General features: G+C 37.5%; 1 protein-coding gene across 5 annotated transcripts in view; it reads right to left on the bottom strand.

The window, feature by feature from the left end:
* The window catches only part of RUNX1T1 (RUNX1 partner transcriptional co-repressor 1), a 114,171-nt gene that overhangs the window by 15,099 nt on the left and 73,868 nt on the right, over nucleotides 1–25,204 (bottom strand). For all 5 annotated transcript variants that reach the window (XM_027452458.3, XM_027452459.3, XM_072034463.1 and 2 more), the window contains 5 exons: nucleotides 22,594–22,775; nucleotides 15,344–15,594; nucleotides 13,989–14,074; nucleotides 13,126–13,327; nucleotides 4,377–4,445 (listed from right to left, as the gene is read on the bottom strand). In XM_027452458.3, coding sequence (XP_027308259.1) covers nucleotides 4,377–4,445; nucleotides 13,126–13,327; nucleotides 13,989–14,074; nucleotides 15,344–15,594; nucleotides 22,594–22,775 — 790 coding nt within the window. The remainder of the gene's footprint in view (nucleotides 1–4,376; nucleotides 4,446–13,125; nucleotides 13,328–13,988; nucleotides 14,075–15,343; nucleotides 15,595–22,593; nucleotides 22,776–25,204) is intronic.

The raw sequence follows: 25,204 nt of genomic DNA, 5'->3' as shown, positions 1-25,204 counted from the left end.
TTTCAACTGAAGTTTTTGGGGGTGGGGATGGGGGGAATTAAGAGATAAAACTTATGCCTTTATTTTTATGAAGCTGAAAATATGCCCTTATATTACCCTACCATAAATGTTGTTTAGGGGAAAGCCTCAGGAGAGGAAAAAATCATACCCTTCAACCATACAGCCAAGGCTTAATTTACTTTGAATATTCAAGGTGAATTAAAATTCTATCTAAGTGGCAATACAGGACAATAATTTTTGCTTACGATCAAAGCTGCAGCTAGACTAATTGTATATGCAAATCAGGCAATTTATATTTAAATTATGCATTCCTATTCTAGTCCCACAGGCACACACAGATCAGCAAAGGGAATTGGTAGGACATTTGCAAGGTGCTTGAATATTTATTACCAACTGCAAACATTCACTGATCGTGAGAAAAGAAATATACACAGGCAAACATACAGATGCAATTTTATTACCTTTTTCATAAAAATGAGGCAACTTAAATACAGACGTTTTGCATCTATGAACTGCAGTTATTAACAAAGTAGATTTCTTAGAGAAAATCTGTATTCTTGCTGATATTCATTATGGAATAGAAGTTATCTTTGTATGGTATGATGCACTTTCATTACATCACATAACTTAATCTTATGCTGAAATGTTTCCAGTGGTTAGAAATGACAGTTTGATCTATTAGTTTAATCTGGAAGCAGAGTACCCCAACATTTTACAGAGACTTCTATTTGCATAGCTTTTAATCCTAAATAATCTACTTCTTTTCAGTCTAAATATAAAAACTGAACCTTATATTCTATGTCATGTTTTTTTGCAAAGCTTCTGGGTGTGTGAAGGTGCTACAAGTACATATGAGCCCATATGTTGAAGGAAAAGGGATTCTATATTTTAATTGGCATAAACTATGGATTGGACTTCAGTATTTCCATTAGCTTTAACAGCAAAATTTGTGTAATGATAATTTGTGCAGTGATATACTAAAAATGAAGGCAAAGAGTTAAGCTACAGTGCTTTTTGGTCACATGATTTCAATATTGCGACTCATGACATCCAACTCATGTCACCCATTTATTAAAAATAGACAAAATTTACTATCATTGATTTTGCCCACATCTCCTTAAAAGATATGTTTCCAGTACCTACAGGTATTTCTTAGCCATAGAATACAGGCATTGTAGTTTCAGATAAGAATAAAAACTGTAATATTTGTGGAGGAAAAGTTATGACTGATAGTGAAGTAGATTTTGTTTGCCATGACAATTTTGAGCTATCAAGCACTACAGAATGCTGCTCCTTTTCCAGAAAACAGATTAGATTAGATTCAAATACAAGAAAATTTGAACCAGTAGGTTTTTAAACTAAATATCTAAGATGCATTTATGTGCTACCTCCATTTTCCAATTGCTGCTAAGCATTCTTGCTCTAAATTCCCTTGTCTTTTGTTTTTTTTTTTTTCAGAATTCAGCTGAAATGTTCCTTCACTTCCACAACTCATCATTCACTGCCGTATGTAACCTGACATGATGACGTATGTAACCTGACATGACGACAGCAGCTCCTGGGCACCTCCCTCACATCATAGGCACACTCAGTCCACACCATGAGAAAAGAAAAGGTGATGGACAAGGATGAGGCACTGTCACCGTGACATTTGAATCACCTCCCTCTCAGTCTGCCCCTAGCAAAGAAGGCCACTGTGAGTTGGTGACTTGAGGTATCTCACCTTCACATCGCAAAATGTGTAATTTATCAGGAGTACCCTGGCGAACATGCAGAAGTTTCACTGTCTTTTATGCTATTCCCATGGTATTCCCATGCCTTTTTGGTAATTCCAGCACTTCCATCTGGACTGCCATGTGACAGGGAATGGCTGGAAGATAGTCTCCCCATTAAACTGAAAGAAACTGAGACAGCAACCCATAAAGGGCCTGGGATCACCTCAGTATTTAATTAAGAGGAATAAGTATTTCCATGAAGCAAGTCATCCAAACTCTGATCTGACTAGCCCTCTTTACATGCCTGCCTTACTCTTGACTACTGAGGACACTGAGAACATGGCTTGGATTCCTCATCTGCGTAACTATTATTTAATGTCATTAATAAGGACACTGATGACTTTCTTTTCCATTGACGTATGAAACTTAATTGGGTTCACATGGCTTTAATTTACAAGGTGATGAGTGCTACGTGCTTGCTCCAACAATCACAAAAGCATGTGCTCAACTTGGTATACTTAAAGAATTTCATTGGAGTCTATCAATCTCCAAAAGTTTAAAGTGAATCCCTTTTACACATGATTTGCTGGTTCAGATGATTTTGGGGTTGCTTATTAACTGTTTTTGTGCCAAGTTCTTTCAGTTCAATGGATTCAGCTTCTCAATCAGGCTTTTTACACTTAATTCTGCTGTCTACACATTGGTCTTTATGGCCATTTGAGACACCAAGATATCCACACCGAGCTAGCAGAAATGACTTGTGAGAGATTTGCAGCCTTCTAGACTGGCAGTTGCAGCCCAGCCAGGAAACTACACAGCATCTCAAATGGCATTAGAGGCCTGTTCTTACAGGCACTGAATTGCACTTTTACTGCCCTGAACTGCTTATGAAACTGGGGAGATCTCCAGCTTCAGTGCACACTTGAAAATGAAGGCCAATGATTTATTAAAAGCATTATGTCTTTTGATATTTTACTACTGTTAGTAACAGATATGGGTAGCATCCTGTAGCAGGCCATATTTTTTTCTTCTCCAGTTCACAGACACCCTTAATAAAGGGAATCTGACTGAAAGCCACATCAGCATGAAAATAGAGTCCAGAAAAGGCTCCAAACAAAAAAAAAAAAAAATGTTTCAGAATAACTGATGACATAATTGTTCACTATATGACATGTCTCAGTTCCTTTATACTACCATATTTGATAAACATGGATAAACATGATGAGGATGCACATCCAGTTTTATAATTCAGGCCAAAAGCTTCATTTAACTTGTATGCTAGCTTATGAAGATTTTTTTTTCTTCTGTTGGAGTCAGAAACGGCCTGATATGCCAAATAACATCAAAACCTGGATACTGCAAGAGAAATCAAATTCCTGAAATTCCCATGCATAATGTTTCTCTGTAAGGTTTCCTGGGGCTGCACTTTTTTTTTTCATTTAAGATGTTAACATAAATATGGCAAAACAAACTCTGAAAAATACTTTGGGCATACAACAGAATTGAGTTACAAAGGCTACATGATTCTTGGACAAAAGAAAAAGTTGTAATAATTTCATTATTTTTCATAGAAACTACAGCAGATCCAAAAATACTAATTTCCACATTGAAAAATGTTGTCTGTAAATGATAAACCCATGCTACACAAACAACACAACTTCTTGTCTGATACAACATTATGCCATTTGTGTGTTCTTCATCTGGTCTACAATACATCCACCAGTTACAGGACATTTGAAAGCATCAAAACTGCTGTATATTTGCCATTTAATCGTTAATCCTGCTCAGGCAGCTGCAGTACATGGCTGTAAAGGTGTTCAGAAGCTCTCTTTGTCAATGAGTGCATGTGTGTTGGGACACGCTCGAGTAGAAGCTCAACTACTAGTTCTAGTTCAAGAGCCAACTCCTGACCCCTCTGAAAACGAGGAAGCTCTAATATTGATGGTGAAAGTGCAAAGGTTTGGCTGCAGCACCATAAGAGGATCCTCAGCAGGAAACTCCTGCGCTCAGGCAGTTTCAAAGTACTGAAGAAAACTCAGCACAACCACAACTGCCCATGGTGCTTTTCAACCTTGGGGAAGACATGAATGTCCATGCAACCACCAGGACCAGCTGAGACACGACCTTCTTTGCTCATTTGAACGCTTACCAGGTTTATGAACCCAGACTTCACTTGGGGCTGATGATCACAATTTTTTTTTTGAAATTAAGAATGGCTATACTGCATATCTAAAGTTTTTTTCCTTAACAGGTATATTTTTTCTTTTTTCTTTTTTTTCTTTTTTTTTTTTTTTCCCCTGTTTCAGGAATTCTTACCTTAGCTAGGTAAGAACACTGAAGATTAAAAAAAAATCCACAAAAGCATTTTTTTAAATTGCTAACAGATTGAAACCTCAGCATATCAAGTTTCAGCCTGAAACCATTATAACCCTTGAAAAAAGGGGTCTGTAATGGAAGCACTGATAGCCCCTTAACTATAGCAGCAGATGCTTCCATTATAAAGATTATTTCATGTTCTGATCAGTTCCAGTTTAAGATTATTAAATACAATTTCTTCTTGTTACTAGTAAACCCTTTCTTTTTTTTATTCCTCACATCAGTGCGTTAACAACTGCACACAGCTGCCAGAATACTAAGCTTGTGTTTTTAAACAGTTCTTACCAGCTTTCTTCCAGATCTCCTCTGGCACGTATCCAGATGCAGGCCTGTGAAGGAATTCCCGATGCGATTCTGCGGGGGGGGGGGGAGCAGAGGGAAAAAGAAAGAGCATGGTAAGCAACGTTTGTTGAACAGGGCTCAGAGAAATACCTTTTCCCTTTACTTATTGCTCAGGCAAAAATCACATAAAGTTTTTCTTTACGTGAAATAAGAAGGGCACTGTGGCAGTCAGTCACTCAGGAATTTCACATAGACCAGATTGACATTGAGGGCTCAGACATGTCATCTTAAGCCAAGCTGAGACTCATTCGCTTTATTTTTATTTTACAGTGTTTCAAGTCAACTCTATATGACAGTTTCCATGCTTTTAAAGCTGGCTTTGTGAGACTGACTGAGGGAGTGACATGCTTCATCCTTTGTAATTATGTTTATGAAAAGAAAGAAGAAAGAGGACAGCAGCCCGCATTTGGCACTTCTGGTCCGTCTGGCTACTGACGAGCAGAGATAAAAGCCGAGATGTCAATCCAGCGATCAAATAAACTGTCCACAGAAAAAGAAAGGGGTGTTTCTATATGTTCAAAGATATGCTTTGCTATATCTGAGCCTGTGTTGGTAACTGTAGCCGCACAACTTTGGAAAACAGAACCTTTAACTTTAGGTTAAGCGCCTACATACACACACCCAGCAACCTCACGGGAGCTGGAGCTCATAACTCACCCATATATTTCAATCACATTTTGACAGCTCTTGCCCCCTCCTCTCCTTTTTTTCCAAGGGTTTAACCTCTGGGCATGAGCCTAAGAACTCTGAAATCAGCAAGATCCCGTCCACGCCGACTTCAAAGCCACAAGATCAGACAAAGCAGGAAAAAAACTCACTTTGGCCTGAAATTCAGCATACAGATTCTCAGCAGATGAAAAGCTGCTCTTTTCAAATACAAATATAATTTAAAACCTGATCAACTGTATTTCAAAGTAAGATAAGACAAATGTTTTTAAAAATGCAGATAGATTCACTACTGCCTATGTGATAGAATTCAATTGTCAAAATAACTCAGTTACATTAGAAAGGTTTTGCATCTTTTTTAGATATTTTACTCGAAATCCAACATCTTCTTTGATGCCTGATTTTGAATCAGAATAAAATCATTTAAAAGATTCTTTTAATTTTTATTAATTATATTCATTTTTGTATATTAAATTTATTATTAGATAACTTGATGGAAAAGTATCCCTTTTGATGGTAAAGGCTGAATCATTAGGCTTTGCAGTGTTTTTTTATACCACTATGGATATGCGTTCAGTACTGTTTATATAGAGTATGATACAGAAACTTAAAAAAATAAAATAAAAGAGGAGGCTTAATACGGCATCTGGCTAACAAAGGGGAAATGACAGGGGCAGTTTCAGCTGCGCAGGCAGCAGGGAATCCCAACCCCTGCCCGCTGCTCCACAGACACAATTTCTAGCACATGAATCTGCAGACACCGACTGGGCAGATTGAATCTTCCCATATGACAGGCAGCTGAGCGGATTTCCCCAGCTCTTCTGTTTATCACTAAAAATGGATTTTTATAGGAAGAATTTCACACCTCTCAAGCACAAAACGATGGGTGTATGTATATAAAGTTTTGTGCAAAAACAGCTAGCTATGTATTTACATTGGTTTAATTGACGTGATAGAGGGCTTCAGCCCTGATGTTGAAAATGTGAAAATTCTCAGTATCAGTTGACTTATATGATTCTGGAACTACAAATATTATTATGTACACACTTCTCCCATCCTTTGTAGGTTTTAGGACCTATGGGAACAGTTCCAGTTCAGCCAGGGACAGAGAAGGCAGCAGAAAATTCTGCTTGAGAGCTCAGAAAGACTAAAGGTGAAAAATAAAAGGATTCTTATTTGCTTTTCCTGCAATAACTGCAAGACACAGACAGACTCCAAATGTGGCAAAGCAACGGTTTTGTTGCATTCGTGTCTTGTATTTTGGGTTTAATTTCTTTTCTGCAATTTAAAGTACTCTCCACTGCAAGGGAATCATAGCCCTGATCTAAGCCCTCTACCATGGTACTCAGTATTAAAAATAAAGAGATGTGGATCTGATTTTTTGGTACACATGACTTTCCAAAAATGGAATTCAATGACATAAATGACCAGATTGCCAGCTAATTGTTAAAATTTCCAAAACATAAACATCAATCAAGCTCTTATTCCAACCACAAATTATTTACATGAGGAATAAGATCCTCTGCAAGAAGAATTAAATCAAGAGCTTGTGAGAGATTTTCCCATAGTTTGGACTGGCACACAAGAAAAGACAAGAAGCACTTACAAAGATAATAAAAAACATATTTTCCAAACAAGAAAAATATTATTAACATGGCTATTGTTTAGTCAGTGGTGATGAGTCCATGAAAACAATCTTCTTTTGGGGGCTAAACTACAGGACATGACCAGAAGATATACATTTCACATTATTATTTTTAAGCTAGGCTGTGCTTCATATTAAGAATCACAGAACTTGATCAGTAAAACTAAAACACAAAAAATCTCAACAGGCTTGGAAGTCTAGCTTCCAAACAAAATTAACACAGTCAAGGAAAGTCCCTGATACAGTGAACAAAAAAGCCAGCTGAAAAAAGCCACAATGAGGATGAATACATTGTTTTAACTGACTGAGTGCAGTACCCAGAAGTCAAATAAAACCCTGCCTAGAAGGAAACAGAATGATATCAAAAAAAATTAGGAATGACCTGGAGCAACAAGGCAGCTCATACCGAAAAGATTTTATGTGTCAGACAGAACTTAAAAAATTGTTAATGGTTAAAATGCTCTAAAGTTATTACACAGAATAAACTAAACACAATGGACGATAGTAAATTTATTTGAAATTCACAGCAAGGCATGGTTTGAGAGCACTTGTAGATTATCAGTCTGGCTCCTACTTGACCATGTGAAAAAGCCCAAAAAAGGAACATAAAAAGCACATATACATGAGGATAACCAGTACCTGCCTACAAAGAGCTTCAACGAAGTAAAAATAAAAGAGAGTTTTAAATCTAAAATGTTTTTGGAAATTTTTGTTTTAATATAACTTTCAGGAAGAAAGCTGCTGAACTGCATATAAGTATGAAGAAAAGATAAAAAATTGGTCTCTGTTTAATCCCTCATATTCTAATAATTCTCATATTATTGAATACTAGACAATGACATTATATTATTTTGTAAAATATATAGAAGAATAATAGTATTTTAAGTATATTCTTTTTTAAAAATATATATTTATTTATTTATTCATTTATTTTTATATAAGGAAGAAAACATTTACTCCCAAAAATCCTAAGGTCACAGTATGGTGCCAGGTTTCATAAAGGCCCTGGTGTATTCATTCCAAGAATGCATTTGAGGATATGAGTCATCAACAGTCAATTGACTGATCATGCTTCTGAAGTTCAGAAAGTAGAAACCTTGTACATTACCTATTTTTCATGGTTTTAAGACAAAAAGAATAAATACTAGAAGTAGTGAAAGAAAAAATGTGTTTTAAGAGCAGAAATAGACATGAATTTGGAGAGTGAAACTGAGATGAAAAGCTAGAACCAAATAAAGGAGATGAACTCTCACATGGTAAGAACCAAACATAAGAGAACAGAATAAAATGACTTAAAAGGAAAAGATGTGTCCAAAAACCCCAATCCATATTTGGAAAGAAGGAACAGAAGATGGATTGAAACTATAAAGTAATAGAAGTTTTCATCACTGGATAATGACATCGAAGCTTATAGTTACAAAACAGTAAGTAATGGGAATAAACAGGTGATCATTTGAGGATCTTTTAGAATTTATCGTCTCTATGAAAAAACAGGTAGAAACAACATTGCCCTACATGCCATTGTGAACACTAGGGCTCAAGCATACTTAAAGCTGCATGTAGCCAGGCCAAAACCAATAGATTGTTTCATATATGATAAATGTATGCTTTTATACAAATATATATGCTTTACATACGCAAGTTTTACATTATTCTACCCTATAATAAATATAACACTACTGGTAGTACACAGGCAACAATGAAAAAACTCCTCAGAGCAATTGGTAAATATTCACTGCCTTGTTTATAAGAGACACACTCAGAAGTGTACTAATCCAGCTAATGGATTTAGTACACAATTAGTCGTGTCCTTCATCCTCACCCAAGATCCAATTTCCACTAACTAGCAGCAATAGATTTTTTTCCTTTTCTGTGCCACCTGTGAGTTCTTTTGCAGAGCACAACAGTGACAAGAGGGGTATAAGGAATGGATAAAAGTTACCGTTGTCCCAAGGAAGTCAGAACTGAATACTAAGAATACAAATGCATGCTGTTTCTGCAGGTGTAGCCCTACCCAACAGCATCCAATTCACTCCACAACAATCTAGCCCAAACATCCCATGCAGCTAACATATTAAGAGCAGTATTTAAAATCATCAGTGACCAGTATTACTGGAGCTTTACATTCTAGAATTACAAGTTATAAATGTTACTGTGATATTCACAGCATTCCTGTTAGCTCATGTTGAGAATATCACACGTATCACAGCAATGTTGATTATCCACAAATGGCAAAGGAAAGATTTTATAATCGCAGCACGAACAGAAAAATATCAGCAGGAGTGCCCTGACTAATGCTGAAAGTACTTGGGTAAACAACCTTTGATAAAATATAAACAAACTCTGAAAGGGTTAACATTTAAAAATGTATTAAGAAGTATGTAACCTATGTGTTTTTAACAAATTCATATACTTCTGAGTTCATGTACTTCCCGGGGCAAATCCTGCAGGCATTGGCACTCTTGAGTTGGAGATTTCAAACTCTATTTTGTAAGATTTCCATTCTGATAAATTCAACAGATAGAAAATATCAGCATTGCTGCAAACCTTCTGATGTGTGCCTCCACCACTTATCTAGAGCCACAGCTGCACTCAGTAAGGTTATAGATCTTGTTTATAACCCATGATGTTGAAGAACCCTCATCTTTAATTTATCCTACTGTGTGTATTTCAGTATACATTGTCTGATATGTGTAATTATTCACTATTAGAATGAAAGTGTTTCAGTCCTGTTGCAATATGTAGTACTGAAATTCTTCAGCAGAAATGGAGGAGTCAGATGATGTATTATTTACTTCATAGACCATCACAGTTCATCAAGCGAATATATATAAAGTCTGAGTCATTTTTAGACTTTAATAAACATGTATTATTCAGACTAAAATGAATGGGCCTATCTTACCTTCAACGCACTCTCAGAAAATAATGGGATCTTGTAACCTGTTGTAACTGGCTAATGCATGTATTGGATTACATTGCATTAAAACTGATTATCAAATATTTCATTTGATTTCTTAATTAAAAATATCAACAGGAAAGTACTCATCAGATACTGGGAACTGTCAAGCTCAGAATGATTTACAGGGATGTCAAATTAAAAGCAGCACAAAAACTTCTTGCTGAAAAAAAAAGGAAGGCCAATGATTCAAAATGACCAGAATTTTCATTTTCCTTTCGATCCAACCTACCTATGCTAAATTCTAACTTAGAAAGTATGTACTTCAGCAACAGCTATTGATGAAGACCATGACATATTGTTTATAGTGAGAACATATCACTTCATTGATGTTATTTTAATCATAAAGAAAAAGAAACAAAGGCATGGATATGGTAGCCATATGGCCCCCGTTTTTTCTCCTCTTACTAGTGGAGATGACAAGATTGATTTAAAGGGTGGATTACCTCATTTAAAAACAAAAAAAACACAAGGAGGGAATCACTGACATTTAGAATCCATTTAACAAAAAGCAATATTTACATGTTGTGGCACTGTAATTAAAATATTGGAGAAATTTTTCAATCCCTTCTTTTTCACTTCAAAACTAAAACATAAATCCCTAAACAGAAATGTCTCAAAACCCACAGACACTGCTTCAATTTCATTATACTTCTGAATGTTTGGAGTTTTCATTTAGTTAACTAGATTGCTACCACATTTGAAGAAAGATAATCATTAAATTTCCATAGACTCTAAGGTAAGTATCTGACGTATCGGGTAAGTGCCCGACATGTCAGGCATAAAAGCACTTCTTATCAATATTTACGATTAATATGAATACTACATCGCTGAAGCGATCCAAGTTACATGTCCACAAGTCTAAGGGAGTAGTTTTTAAAGCCAAATAACTGAAATGTGGCATGTTAAAATTGAAATGGATTGACTCCAATGAGTTAAATTCTATCCATAGCACTATGGAGATAAGCGGTATGTCAGACTACAAAGGCTGTGCCTTATAACTTTTTAAACAAAAAGACTTTGTTGTTTCCAACCAAACAAAATAATAAAATGGGGATCTGATTACGTCTTATCTTCATTTTATCTTTTCCTGGTTTTGTTATGGCTATCTTTCTTGGATTGTAAATCTATTAAGTTTTAGTGAAAGTCTTGAGTTCCAGTTTGTTGGGGGAAATTACAAAAACTCATTTTCCTTTCGTTTTATTTTATTATTTTTTTTTTATTTTTTATTTTATTTTTTTTTAACCGATGAACCATTCTTACAAGCATCATGGCCTGGATCTTTTTGCATTATAGCTTTAGTAGAGATGACTGCCACTGTTTTTGATCTAGGGGTTTCCTCACAAGTGTTTTTCCCGAAGCTGCAGATGTGATCGACATTTCAAATGTCATATTTATGAGCCTTTCTTTACATTACATTTAACACTATTCATACAAGCCATTACCTGAACGCTTCTTTCTGAGAAGGGCTTCTCTAGGGACTAGGCTTATTAGTGAAGTTGGGAACAGCATTTCCATAACCCCTCCTTTCACTGACTGAAGCTAATTTATATTGGCTAAGATCACTTGACACACACACACACACAAAAAGTTCATTTGTTATCAAGGGACACTAAATATCAGATTTACCAAGAAGATGGAGAAGGCATTAGATTTGTTCTTCTCTTTCTATATTTGCAATTAAGTAAATTACAGATTTAATAACTTATTTTAAGGACAAAAACAGATTTAAATGAAATACAGTTGTGAAATAATACACACATTCAATGGCATATGATGATTTTAAGTAGATAGTGTTTGATGATAGTGGACAATTTTTTTTAAATTTTATTTTTTTAAAAGATGTGTCTTAGACAAGCAATCATGGTTTGTTGTTCTCTTCAAAATTGCAGAGAACAATTAAAAGGCATCATCACCAGGATGTGCTTCTTTATTTCACCTGCCATAAAAGTGCAGGGATGAAGCAGAAGCAGGTGAACATATTAATAAATTACACATTTATTATTTGCACAAAATAAAATCTTTTGTTTATACAGCAGAGTCATCCTAGAGAAGTTTTTGGAGATACTTTTCAAGCATGACTGTTAAGCTCTGCATGGGATGAACATCCATCTGCTTAGTCTACTTGTAAGTGGGCTTTGCGTTTGAACTGAACTCTGCATTGCTCTGTGTAACTGGAACGCAAGCAGTACCCAAACTATCCTGAACATCACTGCATGAGCTGCAGCAGTAGACACAGAGAACTGCGTGTGTTCAGTTGTGGGCATTGCAGATGTTGCTATTTCTTTCTTATATGGAAACCAAGTACAGCCAAGAAATGCCCTTATCTTTACATCTCCCCCCCTTCATTTCCTTAGAAAAGACAACTTCCCATTTAAATCATTTGATCTCACAAGGATAAAGCCCTTGTTTTCACAATGCTAACAATCAAGAAACACCTATAGATTTCCTTCATCAAGTAGGTAAGGGAGGGAGGGAGGTTGGACGGAGAGTTAGTGCACTTCTCACTGCCCTGCCACCCCTACACAACAGGCTGTCCTCCTGCCCAACCACCCTCAGACATTTCTGAATGGAAAGCAAATTATCAAATCTTACAACCAAACCCTAGCCATTTCACATGTAAATAAGACTATTAGGGCGTGTTATATTGTCCTGGTTTCAGTTAGGACAGAGTTAATTTTCTTCCTAGTAGCTGGTAGAATGCTATGTTTTGGCTTAGGATGAGAAGAGTGCTGATAACACCCCGATGTTTTAATTGTTTAAGAGCAGTGCTTACACCAAGCCAAGGACGTCTCAGCTTCTTGCTCTGTCCTGCCAATGGGCAGGCTGGGGGTGCAGCAGGAGCTGGAAGGGGACAGACCCAGGACAGGTGACCCAAACTAGCTAAAGGGGTATTCCATACCATCTGACGTCATGCTAAACATATATAGGGGTGGCTAGCCGGGGGGAGGGGGCCGGACTGCTCGGGGTTAGGCTGGGCATTGGTCAGTGGGTGGTGAGCAATTGCATTGTGCATCACTTGTTTGTACACATTATTAGTAGTAGTACTATTATCATCATTGTTGTTATTAATATTGTTGTCATTATTTCCTGTCTTAATAAACTGTCTTTATCTCAACTCACAGGCTTTACTTTCCCATTTCTCTCCCCCATCCCAGAGAGGGAGGGGGGAGGGGGAGCAAACGGCTGTGTGGTGTTTAGCTGACGGCCGGGTTTAACCACTACATATATTTAGTTCAGATATGGTTATATTAGAGCATAATAGTATATATTAATATATAGTAATATAGTAATAATTCAGTAGGTAGCATAGAGGAATATTTAATCAGTACTAGAGAAGAGTCAGAAGAACGAATACAAGCTTTGTCTAACACTTCGCTGAGCTGAAACAAGACCAGTGAACAATTTTAACAAGCATACTGTACCTAGTGTGACTGGATCTGGATTCACTGGACTCTGCTGTCTGGAATGACTACTGCTGCTGTTACCGCCTTTTTTTAAATCTTCTGCATCACTGTACCGTCGTATCCAGTAATTAAGCTCCTCACGGTCTGCTTCTTGACATCGCCGTAGTACAGTGAGAGATCGCCTAGTTTTTTCCACCATGTCCATTATACAATTTAACAGCTAGTCACAGCAGTGGATGGAGCAGAGAAATGAAAAAGATCATTTTATTCATAAACTGACATTAAAATAAAGAAAACATTCATGTGCTGAGTACATGGGTTTTAAGAATGAAGGTGTCTCTCCCTGTTCTTTCAACTACAGCTGAAAAATTCTAGTCTTGAGTTAAGAATAATGATCCCTTCCTGTTTAACTGGTGATCTTAAAGGTGTAGGCTTCCATATCTACACAGATATACATTTCTGGAAAAAAGGGAGAAGGAGTGGAGGAGAAGACTGAAAGGACTGTATCCTACCACCAGTATTGCATGGCACTACAAAGGCCAGGAGATCTGGTCCAGAACTGATATCTGGAAATGTTGTAAGAGCTAATAAAATCCAATTAACTAGTTCCAAGGCCAAGTGGTCATATGACCCAGATCTAGTGTTTATAGAGCGGAGTCCATTCCCCATTTGGCAGTCTGTAATAATTAGGATACTGCAATATATGTTTGAACAGCAAGGCCTAATAATATGAGCTACCTGACAGGGAAGACCCCATATTTAATCACCAGTGTTTTCAAAACTTGTACTGGAATTCAGATTTTTTTTAAAAGAAAAAGTTTAAATCCCTGTCTTATAGAACTCCTTTTAGACAATTATACATGAGTGCATTTAGCCCTTACATGGTCAAGGTGTTTCCACTCTTCTGCCCATTCTCTGTCTGTTAGCCTGTGATCAATCATTTCTTCTTGACGTGTGCCATGCAACCCTGCCAAAAAGGAGCAAATCATGTTTACAGTGTTGGGTGTCCTCTAGGGGAAGAAAAAAAAAAAAAAAAAAAAATGAAAGAAGAGCCCATTGGACATATGACTACATACATACCATACATTACCTGGTCTAGTATAAGGATGCCACCATAAAAATAAATGGTTACTTAAAAACTATGCTCTAAGTTCTCTTTAGCAATTTTCCCCACACTAGATGCTACTGTTTACTCAATGTACTGTCTTCAGTTCTGCAAGTTCTGTAGGTTGCAAGATGACCTCTCAAATATGAACATAACTCTTTTTTATTTATACAATAATGTATAATTTTTAATTTGAGCTACCTGAAGTCAGCAAGACAATTATTTGGTAACTCTCAAATACTAGCTGTACTTCAGAAAGTTGAAAAAATATTAGTATAAACTTAATGTTATTTCACTAAATGCAGTAATTACTACCATGTCAACAGAACATCATTAAGGGTTCATCCCTTCACAGATGTTTTAAACAACATGTGGTTAAAATGCAGCACATACATCACAGCAGCTGACAACATGATAGAACCAAGTCAGTATTTATTATCAACACTCAGAGGAACTGACACTTGCTTCTTGTTTAGCTTCCTCTATACAGATGCTGAGTATTTGTAAATGTTCTTCTTTTATTGAAGAATTGTTTAAAAGAAGCAAGAATAGTATGTGCAGATGTAAAGCAAGCCAGGCAAATCCAAGAGCATCAGACATTCCCATAAAGAAATGTGTGCTGCCAGCACGGTCCTGCGCAGGGTGTGGTGCTTCTGCTGTATGCATCCTCTGCAGACATCCCCATGACACAATGCACACTTGAGGTGTCACATAGGAAACATTTTTCCAAAGGCTAATAACTTCCCTCTAATTTACAATGAAAGCAAGCTGTACTAATTTTGTTACTGCCACAAATGTGGCATTAGAAGAAAAATAAGATGCTCTACCTATCCTTGCCTGCCAGACACCTGCGTGTCCATGTCATCTATGAAGCTGTGAGAGCAGGGGTTCCTTCTCCTTCTGAGTCTTGCTTTAGAGTGTAGTAAAGGCACAGTTCAGTCCACTTTTACAAATGTAAATCTGCAATAAAATCATCAGGAGTAGCTAGACTGACAGTTATAAAGGTTACCTCTGAAGGGCAGGTATATTTTACCAGAAAACAAACGAACAAACAATATGTACAAAACACATAATAGTTACATGAGAAAAAAAAAAAATCAAAAAACAATGCAGAAAATCAACATGCCTTACCCATAGGTCTGTTTCTGTCCCTGAGGTCCCTGTGGTTGGGGTGTCTGTATGAGTCCCTGTAGTGGTGGGCAATGGCCATATCATCCAAACGATAATGTTGAGGTGGAGGTGGGGTGGGATGAGGCAGACCATTGGGCTGATAAGATAAGCCATTATTTGGACTGTACCGCTGGCCTGGGCTAATAGTGCAGGGCCGCTTGCTTGGATGCTCTGAGTGCAAAGGCTCTCTGTCAAAGCCATTTTCTTTGGTTCTGAAAAATAAAGCAAAGGAACTTTAATTCACTTTGTGAGAAGATCTGCCTAGGAACATGCGAGCCCACCTACATGGGAAACTTTAGGATCTAGAGCTTGTTCTTTAGCTCTCCAAATGAGTGGTGCAGAACATGTTGTAACATTGCTTACTCCAAATATGCAATGGACATACACCTTGTCTAACCGTCTCCGTAACTTGAGAATAACTAGCAGAGTCATCCTGCAGATGGAACAGCTTGAAGAGTTGAGCAGGAGAGAGAGAAGCATTCACTGGAATCACACGGTGATCAGGTGGGTATACACAGAATCACAGAGCTGCAGCAATCCACCAATACATAGAAGCCAAGCAATTCCCACTTTCAATAGTGCTATAGGATATGGTGGTCGGGGGACATTTTTCAGCTAAATAAATGTGTTTTGTTCCCTCTCTATATTGAAAAAAAAAAAAAAAAAAAAAAAAAAAGGGAAGAAAAGAGTACACCATGCAGTCTTAAGGTAACATTTGCAGTATGCTGAACCTCAGCTATTCTTAATGCCAGGATGGGTTCCTATCAAGAAGTGGAATACCACGTTAACAGCAGCTTCCTAGATCAGTGTTGCACAGAGGCTTAGAGCAAGAATAACTTCAGATAATGCATAATTCCTCAGAGATTTTTTGCACCAACTTGGTTATTTCAGTCAGAGGTGCTGTGCCTGTCATTAATTTTGTAGGAAGATGTGGTTAGACTCAAGTCCACAATAACATTCAAGATTTCCCCACTCCATTACCCTCAGACAAGGTTTTTATGCTCAGGCAACTCTAGAGAGCTACCAGGGAGAATGGCAGTTTTTTTGCATTAGAGATTCTTGTTAATTCTAATCACAATCTGCTATTTCCAACACCTCTGTCTTGCACCTCTGCCTATTAAAGTGACAACCTGGAACCCACACTGAAATAATTTTCTATTAAAACAAAGTATAAAGAAAGACTAGAGTTCATTCTAGGGTTCACACCTCATTTTAGAAAAGCTCATTTCACCAAAGTATAGCTGTTTTTATCACTGCAATAAACAAAACTTACAAAATCAGCTTTGAACAGAAAGGCTATGTCAAACTGTTGAGCTCGAGTCCCTCCCTCCAAAAACCTTTATTAAATATCTGACATATTCTAGCCTTTCTTAAAGAGAACTTTCTGCTCCATTATTTATGGATGGCATAATATATCTTCCTAATAGTAAAAAGCCTAACTCATTTTTCTGTCATTTTGACAGGAATGTCAATTTGATCTAATTTTCTTGTTTGCCTGCTGTTAAGCAGGAAAAGAAACCCAAATGCCCTTCAGTGAACCCCTCCCCCAAACCAACCAACCTTGAGGGACTATCTCTGGAGAAACACTCGATGTATTAATTGTTGCCTCTCAGTAGGTTCTCCTTTAATCTCAATGAGAGGAAGGGAAAAAACAAATCTTTGCCAATATCCACTGGGAGAGAGGATCAAAGTAAGATCTAGCAATTACCAGCAGGAAATGAAAAGATGGGTTGCACTGTTTTCAGAAGGAGTAAGGAGATTTTCCAGGTCCCTCACCACAATCACTAATGCCAGAGAAGCAGCAGGTATACATATTATACCTGAACTTGGCAAAGAGGGAAAAAGCTTTCACCAATACAGCAGGACAGCTGTTCTAATTTTGGGCAGAGATATAAAAGATATACTTTGTTAAAGCAGAATATATACCTTGTTCCAAAACAAATGCAGGGTGGCTGTGAAAACTCCTAATCAGGAAAAGCTGAGGACCATGATATATTTTTAATGACTCTTGGCATGATGGAACTGCTTGCAATAACTCTCAATAGGTAGTGATGTTTTTGACATCCCTCCAAGACAATTTTTCTATTTAGTTGCTGGTGTGTGTTTTCTTTGCAGAAACTCAAGCTCAATATCCAGGTCTTTCAATTGTAAAAATACTACGCAAGCAAAATACGGACTTTCCTGTATGCACAAGCCAAGCAATCCATTTGTCAAAGTTCTGTTTGTTAGGTTTAGAATCGTCACTAACACAGATTGGGAAAAAAAGCAGAAACTGTGAATTATTAATTGGCCTTTTTTGATAGCTCAGTGTAGAAAAAGCAAATTTAAAAGTGTAGCAAGTAGGAAAATCTAAGGAAATCTAATTTTGCTTTTCTGCACTATAGTTAGATGGCAAAACCATATATTTTCATATAAATGTTCATATTTGCACCTTACTGTACAGATACTTCTGTGTGTTTTCTAGGAATGTTCTGTACTTAACTAACTTAAATGAAATGCACAGCATTAGCTTGGACAATATGCCAGCATATTGATAATGTTTTGTTGGAAAAAGTACTGGTTTTGTTTATAGCTCCGTGTTACGGAAGAGATAAATATTGTCTTGTTAACCATTAAGAAAAGTCTTTTAAAACTCCTCAATATGGCACATAGTTTATAAGGAGCATAGCTGTAACTGCTGTGACTATCCTTCACACCTTGTTGAGATGTGGAGGAGCTTCTTCAAAAAAAACTATTTGCTTAACAGAGTTATTTTAGTTGGTCCATGTGCCAAGGTAGCTTCTACATGAATTCACTGTCTGCGGTGCCAATGGTACAGCAACTACAACATCACTTTTTAAAGGCACAAAACAATCACAACCACTTTGATTTTCTTCTCACTCAAAAGTAGAGATTTTTTTTAGATTTTTTTTCCTTAAAATATCTTATACCTACTTTATAGGTAGCTGTCATAAATGTAGAACCATTATATGACATGCTCCTCTGCCACACAATCTTTTCTAGCAACCTCAAAGGATGGCTACTCAGCAAAAACTCTTTTGCAGTTAATGTATTTAAAATGTTATTTATAACTAAGCATTCATTCACCAAAATAAAAACTCATATTGGTCCAAGTTCCTTTGCTTTACTAGCATAGAATGTAAACTCCAAAAGTTGTAAACAAAATATAGCGAACACTTTGTTCATGACATGTCATGAACAAATTACTAAAATGTGTTGTCTCCTCAGGTGTCAGTTTTTCTCTCTTGCAGTGACTGATGGTTCCCAGTGTTATTACAGAAACAGATTGATCTTTTTAATGAGCTAGTTTAATAGACTCCAAAATCTCACCGTGGCTGCTCATCCGTGTCAGACCATATGCACCAAGAAAACATTCAGTAAAACACGAAGCTCTGCTGTCAGATTGCTCTATAAAACCCCACATACAGTAGATTTGGATAGGCAGATAAATAACTAGAACTGGAAAATGCGTATGCAAAAAAGGTTATGAAACCATAAGCAGAAAGAATTACTGCATGTAGATGTATTTTCTATAAGAAAAAGAAATCAAGAGGCACATGTATTTATCTGCAACACACTCACTCCACTTCCTTCACCTAATCCCTTAATATATTTTACCTCTATTCAAGTCAACACTATGTAGTTATCTGTGCTTGAAAGAAAAATGTAAATATGGACGGATGTGTGTGTATATTTCTAATATACACATGTGTATATCTAATATATATATGCACACAAATCTATATATTATATACATATATTAAATATACTTTATATACAGTGTATATACACACACATCCCATTTCCCATGGGAAGTGAAAAAGATACCACAATTTACTTTAGTGAGAAGCACATCTCCAAACAAAATCGTTTTTTGACTTTTTTTTTCCATATTTTAGCAACAGAGTTGTAGCAATCCTTCCTCTTAAAAGATGCCTAATACCTTCCACTGTATTTTTATTAGTGTATTTGAAATCTACTTAGACATCTAAACAAAAGGTATACATATTTCCAGATGTTTCCTCCTACTTCTGTGTAAACAATTAAAATAATTAATAGCTTAATTAGTATAAAGCCAGACAAGTATTTGGTTTCCATACTCTATGCATGTTCTGACTATGAGGACAGTTTTTTGTGGTTTGTTCACTTACATTACTCAAATTTAAAGGTATGCAAACTCCCATCAAGTAAATTTAAGAATCTTCCCAACAGGATCCTGTTCTTTTCATTAGATATGCAGTACAAATGTTCTTGAGTGCACAAAACAATGCCACTGAACTTGATTTAGCCAAAACTACAGCATGATCTTCATATTTGTTTTGTATAGCTTTAATCATGGACAACAGAGATCCAGGCACATTTAACCATTGATGGGGCTGTTTGATACTGTAAATATATATATATGTATATATATATTTAAGCTCAAGGAACCATTCCAATAGATGAATTGGGCAGTCCTTCCAGCTCTTTTCGGATGACAGTCAAAGAACCTGAGGGTCAAAAAAAGAAACGTGCATCTCTCTGAAATGCCACTTCCTCAGAGTTAAGGAGCCTAATTTCAAGCGAGCATCAACAGAAGCTACCAGCTAATCGTTTCAGCAGCTCACACCAAAGAGATGGTGGACATCCAACAGCACAGCGTGCAAGTCCCACCACCCTATGCACTCCCACCCATGTGTAACTTCCCAAAGCTCTGTATTTCTCCCACAGCGTGCCCTAAAAGCTGCACTACTACATGGAGAGGAACTGGAGACCCCCTGAGCTGGAAGGAGTCTGAGAGAGACCTCTGATGTAAAGGCAAAGGCATGTCCTCTAGGACAGAGTTTCAAAAGCACATTTTTAACATAGAGAACAAAATCCATAAAACAGACTTATATACCCCTAGGTCTAGGACTGAGTTGTAATTAAAATACTTTAAAATTCAATATTCTCCTGATCTGCTGATCCCCTTGTGGTCTACTCCTCAAGCCCTTTCTGCTCTAATGGAGCCTTTTCACTGCAAACTTCCCTGACCACTCTTCACCATCCATCTCTCCCACACACAACATAGGTGAGACAGCACTTACTACAAAACAACTGAAACTCAGCATTGTCAAACTGGGACTCAAAGGGGGTGAGTATTATTACTGAATGCTAATGAAGAAAAACAAAGGAAAGGCTTTATTGCTTATTTTCACTTTATGGTCACATGGGAGAAGCAAGTAATACTGCTGTTAACAGCAAACAAGTAAGGTAAGGCTATCAGGAAGGCACGTCCCTCCTCTCCTCAGTACTCTCTGCCAAGCCTCATGGGCTTAGGAGATAATTTAACGTGTCTATCTATTTGTAGGCAAAACACCATGTCTGCTACTGACACTGGACTACATCATGCTGATATTTAAGTTATTCACAAGATTCACTAGATTTTAAGAGTCCTTTATTCCCTGCAGTGCACAGATGTTTGGTACACTACTCTGCAAAGACTGAGGATATGCAGCAGAACTGCCCCAGGGAGCTAAATTTCTGCTTTGGAAATGTTATCTCTTTGCTTGAAGTAAGAGACTACATGGAAAATGTCTAAAAACTAATCCTCTTTTTTAGATTCAACTAGGAAGTTTGTGTAACACCAATGGCTGCTTCAGTTCAGCTTAGCCATCAGGAAAAACTGGTGAAAAAAGAGAAGGGCTTCTCTGCTGGTATCTTTATATTCTTGCTGGCTCATAGGGATTTCCCTGAAACAACATCTAAAGCATATCAATTTCAAATACTTTGACATTTTCTTTTATTTAATGGCTAAGTTACTTTAAATCTTACTGTTCACGTATGGCTATGAATTCCTTTAACTTTTACTACACACACATTTTCAGGATTTAGCCTTGATATCATGACTATCTCCATTCATTTATGTTCCAACACTTGACATCAAATTTTTCCTCTATCAGTCTTCTGAGCCTTCAGACTTTGTTTTACCTATATGCTTTTTGTTATGATGGCCTGTCTCCACCCAAAAACTTCATGTATATAAAATTGCAATCCTTCTCGACCATGCAAATCTTCACCTTACTCATTTAAAGGATAACTGGGACATCTGCAATGCCTTGTACATGCAGGTAGTGGTATTTGGCAGAACAGCATTATAAACATTTTTTACACTATAGAATCTGTGGCAAACAAAACTAAGAGTAAATCCAATGTTTGGGCCTCCAAAATGTAAGATTTATATGCTAACTGACTTTCTAACACTATCAGAGGAAGACAGTTGAAAATAAACAACCACAATATTCATTTTCTTGTAATACTAAACAGAGAACTTTTACTAGAATAAGGAAAAAAAAAAAGAAAAAAGAAAAAGAATTGTTCCATATCCCTGAAGCTACTGTACACACAAGCACTCACTCACTGTTTCTGCACAGACTCTTTCTCAGCTCAACAATACAACAGATTTCAGTGAACATTTCTCCTGTTTGGAACAAATGTTAAACATATCCTTATGCTGCGCATAAAACATGGTATAGCAGAAGGAATCAAATCCCTGACTACACTCTGGAACATGCCTTAAACTTCCCAATATGAGTGCCTAGCCACCTTCCCCATATTTACTATTTATCCAACAAAACCTTAAATACAAAGGAGTTATGTATGGAATTATTTACTTTACGCTTCACAGTTATATTATGAACCAAAATGGTTAGTGTGGAACTGTCTGGTCAATATTATTGCAATGTAAATATGGCGATGTTGTGTTCTCAAGTGATTTTGCTGCATGAGTCAGTGTGTGCATATAAATACATACGTACACCAGCACACGAAGGTAGTTTGGCTACTGCACAGCTGTCATAAAGGAAAGACCTATACCAAGGACACAGACTCCCAGAGTGTCCAAGGCTGGCAGAACCCTCTGGAGGCCACCTGGTGCCACCCGTGCCCCAGCAGGGACACTCAGAGCAGGGTGCCCAGAACCACATCCAGGCGGCTTCTGAAGGGCTCCAGGGAGGAGACCCCACAGCCTCTGGGCAGCCTGTGCCAGGGCTCCTTCACCCACACAGCATGGAAGTGCTCCTGGTGCTCATGGGGAGCCTTCTGAGGCACAGTTTGTGCCCAGTGCCTCCTGTCCTGGCACTGCACATGCTGGCCTAACTCTCCCCAGGTGCCCACCCCTTGCTGGCAAGGCTCAGCATGCTGGATCCGCCAGACGCTTCTACCCGGAGTGCGAAAGTTGCAGCCATTCTCACCTGTCTGGAGTTCGCCTCTTCCCGTTTTCGTTCACATCGAGAAGCAGCTCTGAGGAGTCAACAGGTGAGGTGGTGCTGGCATCCAGAAGCAGCTGTTCGTGCTGGGCGAGGTACTGGGCTGGGTTCTGCTTGGCTAGCCTTGCACAGTGCAGCAGCTCCCGCTGCAGCAGGGGCAGATTGGCCTGCAAGAGTGTTGCACACATTTACAGGGGTGGCCGGGTGGCTCACATGCAGTTTCAACAAGGATAAAGCAGAAAAATTAGAAATCAGTGGGAAAGACGCTGTGGGATGAACCTGTTACATGAGTCCTGCATGAAGTTTGCTGTGGTTAGCTGCCTGACAGCAGACAGCCTTGCTACAGGGTCAGTTGTGGCTGTGCCAAGTGTGCATGAAAGAATGGGAGCTAACTTACAAAAATGGAAAACCAAACTGCAAATATGCAAGAAAACTAGGTCTGAGTTCCACATATTTGAAAGAGGAAAAAACACTGCTCTGGCTCATTTCATCTCCTTCCTTACTATCTACTTCCTTACCATCTACTTCCTTACTATCCAAAACCTGAGCTCCTATGGAGCAGCACTTTGTTTTCCGCTAGCAAACCTTCTTCACTATTAATTCCCATTCAGACTCCAGTTAGTACTTAGAAATCTTTAGAAACCATAGGATCTGTGGCTCTGTAAGCTGTCTCTGTCACCGTTCTTTAAAAACCAAGGGGAGAACAGAATTGCCCTCAGCTTTTCCATCAGCTTGCAGTCACACATTCAGATAAAGACTACAATACAATCTCATGTTCCAGAGCTCCTGGTAATCACCTGGAGGGCCACATCCCTCCTCCTTACCAGACACAGCCTGAAGTATTTTTAGCTTTTTTCTAGGGACCCCACTGGGAGCTGGGTCACAGGCTGGAGAGTACCAATTCTCAAAGAGTATTGAAAAAGCTTATTGATCCCTGGGTGGCACATTTTTCTGTACAGGGGTCATACGTAGTTGTATTATTCACCAAATTTGGGACTGATGTAGAACTGTCCTTTCCCTTGGAGGAGACAGTTACACATCCTGGGAAACTTCTCTTTTTGCAGCACAAGCATACATTGATACTAAGACAACCCAGTTATTTTTTACCCACTTATGTGTGCCACAAAGTGATGTGCCCTGACATCCTTTCTTCTTTGCCAAGTGCACAATGACCACTGCCTAGGGAATTTCAGGTATGAGACTACATTTCATGACCTTTAATAACTGGATGTAAGACAAAGAACTCTAATGATCCCCTTTGCTTTTAAAGGAACTCCTGCAGGGGAAAAAAAAAATCTCTCTCTCTCTTTTTTTTTTTTTTTTTTTTTTTTTTTTTTTTTTAAATAGAAAAATAGTTGTTAAGCCAAAGAGTTCTGAAACTAACACTATGGGAATCAAGCATAAAAAAGGAAATGTTCTGGAAAGTTTTGAGCCAAGGGGCCTGGGAGATTACTATGCTAGTACTGTAAAAGGTAAATGCTCCAGGCACCTGTTGCTATACCATAAGAGAAGATCCCCTGTGCAATAAAAATACCATAATAGGGTTAGTGTATAGGGTTAGTATGTATAAGGCTTTCAACAGAAAACAAACAAACAAAAAAAATTATTTGTTCATGTTAGGATGGGAAGAAGGACCTCATGGGAATGTGAGGTCTTGTCAGACCTCCATAGAACACAAATATTTTGTAAAATTACCAAAGAAATATCTTCCTACTGTTATTATCATTCATTTGGTTTTGTCCAGGCCTGCCACATAGTGGGGAAACATACTGAATGCTTTGGTGAGCATGGCTTTTCGCTTATTTTTATTTGCTTATTTGTCTGTTTTTCCCTAAAAGCTCACAGAGAATCAAAGTCACAACATCTAACTATCTACACTGCCTCATGTGGCAGAAAATATTGGCATAATTTTACATAGATTTACAAAATAATATTAATAATAATAAATAAAATAAAAAATCTGGAGAAAATAATAGGATCAAACCCAGGATTTCCATAGCGGTACATTCTTGGAAAATTAGAACACTTCATCATCACAGGATTTCTGTGAGGTAGAAATGCTTTGAAGTTTCCACTTGAAAGATGAAAAATCAAGGAAAACAACACATTTGCGTTCCTTATCCACTACCACAAACCAAAGAGACATACTTCATGCATGGATACTCCTGGAGTCAACCAAATTTTGAACTGGCTAGCAAAAACCTTGATCTATGTTAATTCATTTCCTCATCCTAATGCAATGTTCATTCTTACTCTTTGACCATAAACATGCAGATTTGTAATTAAACTTATCATCTATTCTAAGTGCACTGAACATATTTTATGTGCCCAGAACATATACTGCTGAAAAGTTACTATAAAAAAATCTATGAATTATGTGCCTCGTAATCTAGAAGAGGACTTCTGGGTTTACAATGGCATCAAGCAGCTTTTGGATGAAGATTTAAACTGAAACTAAACTGAAGAAAAGCAGTATGTGAAAACATTTAGCTCAACACAACTATTTTCAGTCTTCTAAAGACATAAATACAAAAAAAAAAAAAAGTTTGCCAAGTCTTACAGTAAAACTAATTAGTTTATCAGAAAGCAAAATACA

The sequence above is a fragment of the Anas platyrhynchos genome, chromosome 2 (assembly GCF_047663525.1).
Source record: "Anas platyrhynchos isolate ZD024472 breed Pekin duck chromosome 2, IASCAAS_PekinDuck_T2T, whole genome shotgun sequence".
NCBI lineage: Eukaryota > Metazoa > Chordata > Aves > Anseriformes > Anatidae > Anas > Anas platyrhynchos.
This window is presented reverse-complemented; position numbering and strand designations above follow the sequence as displayed.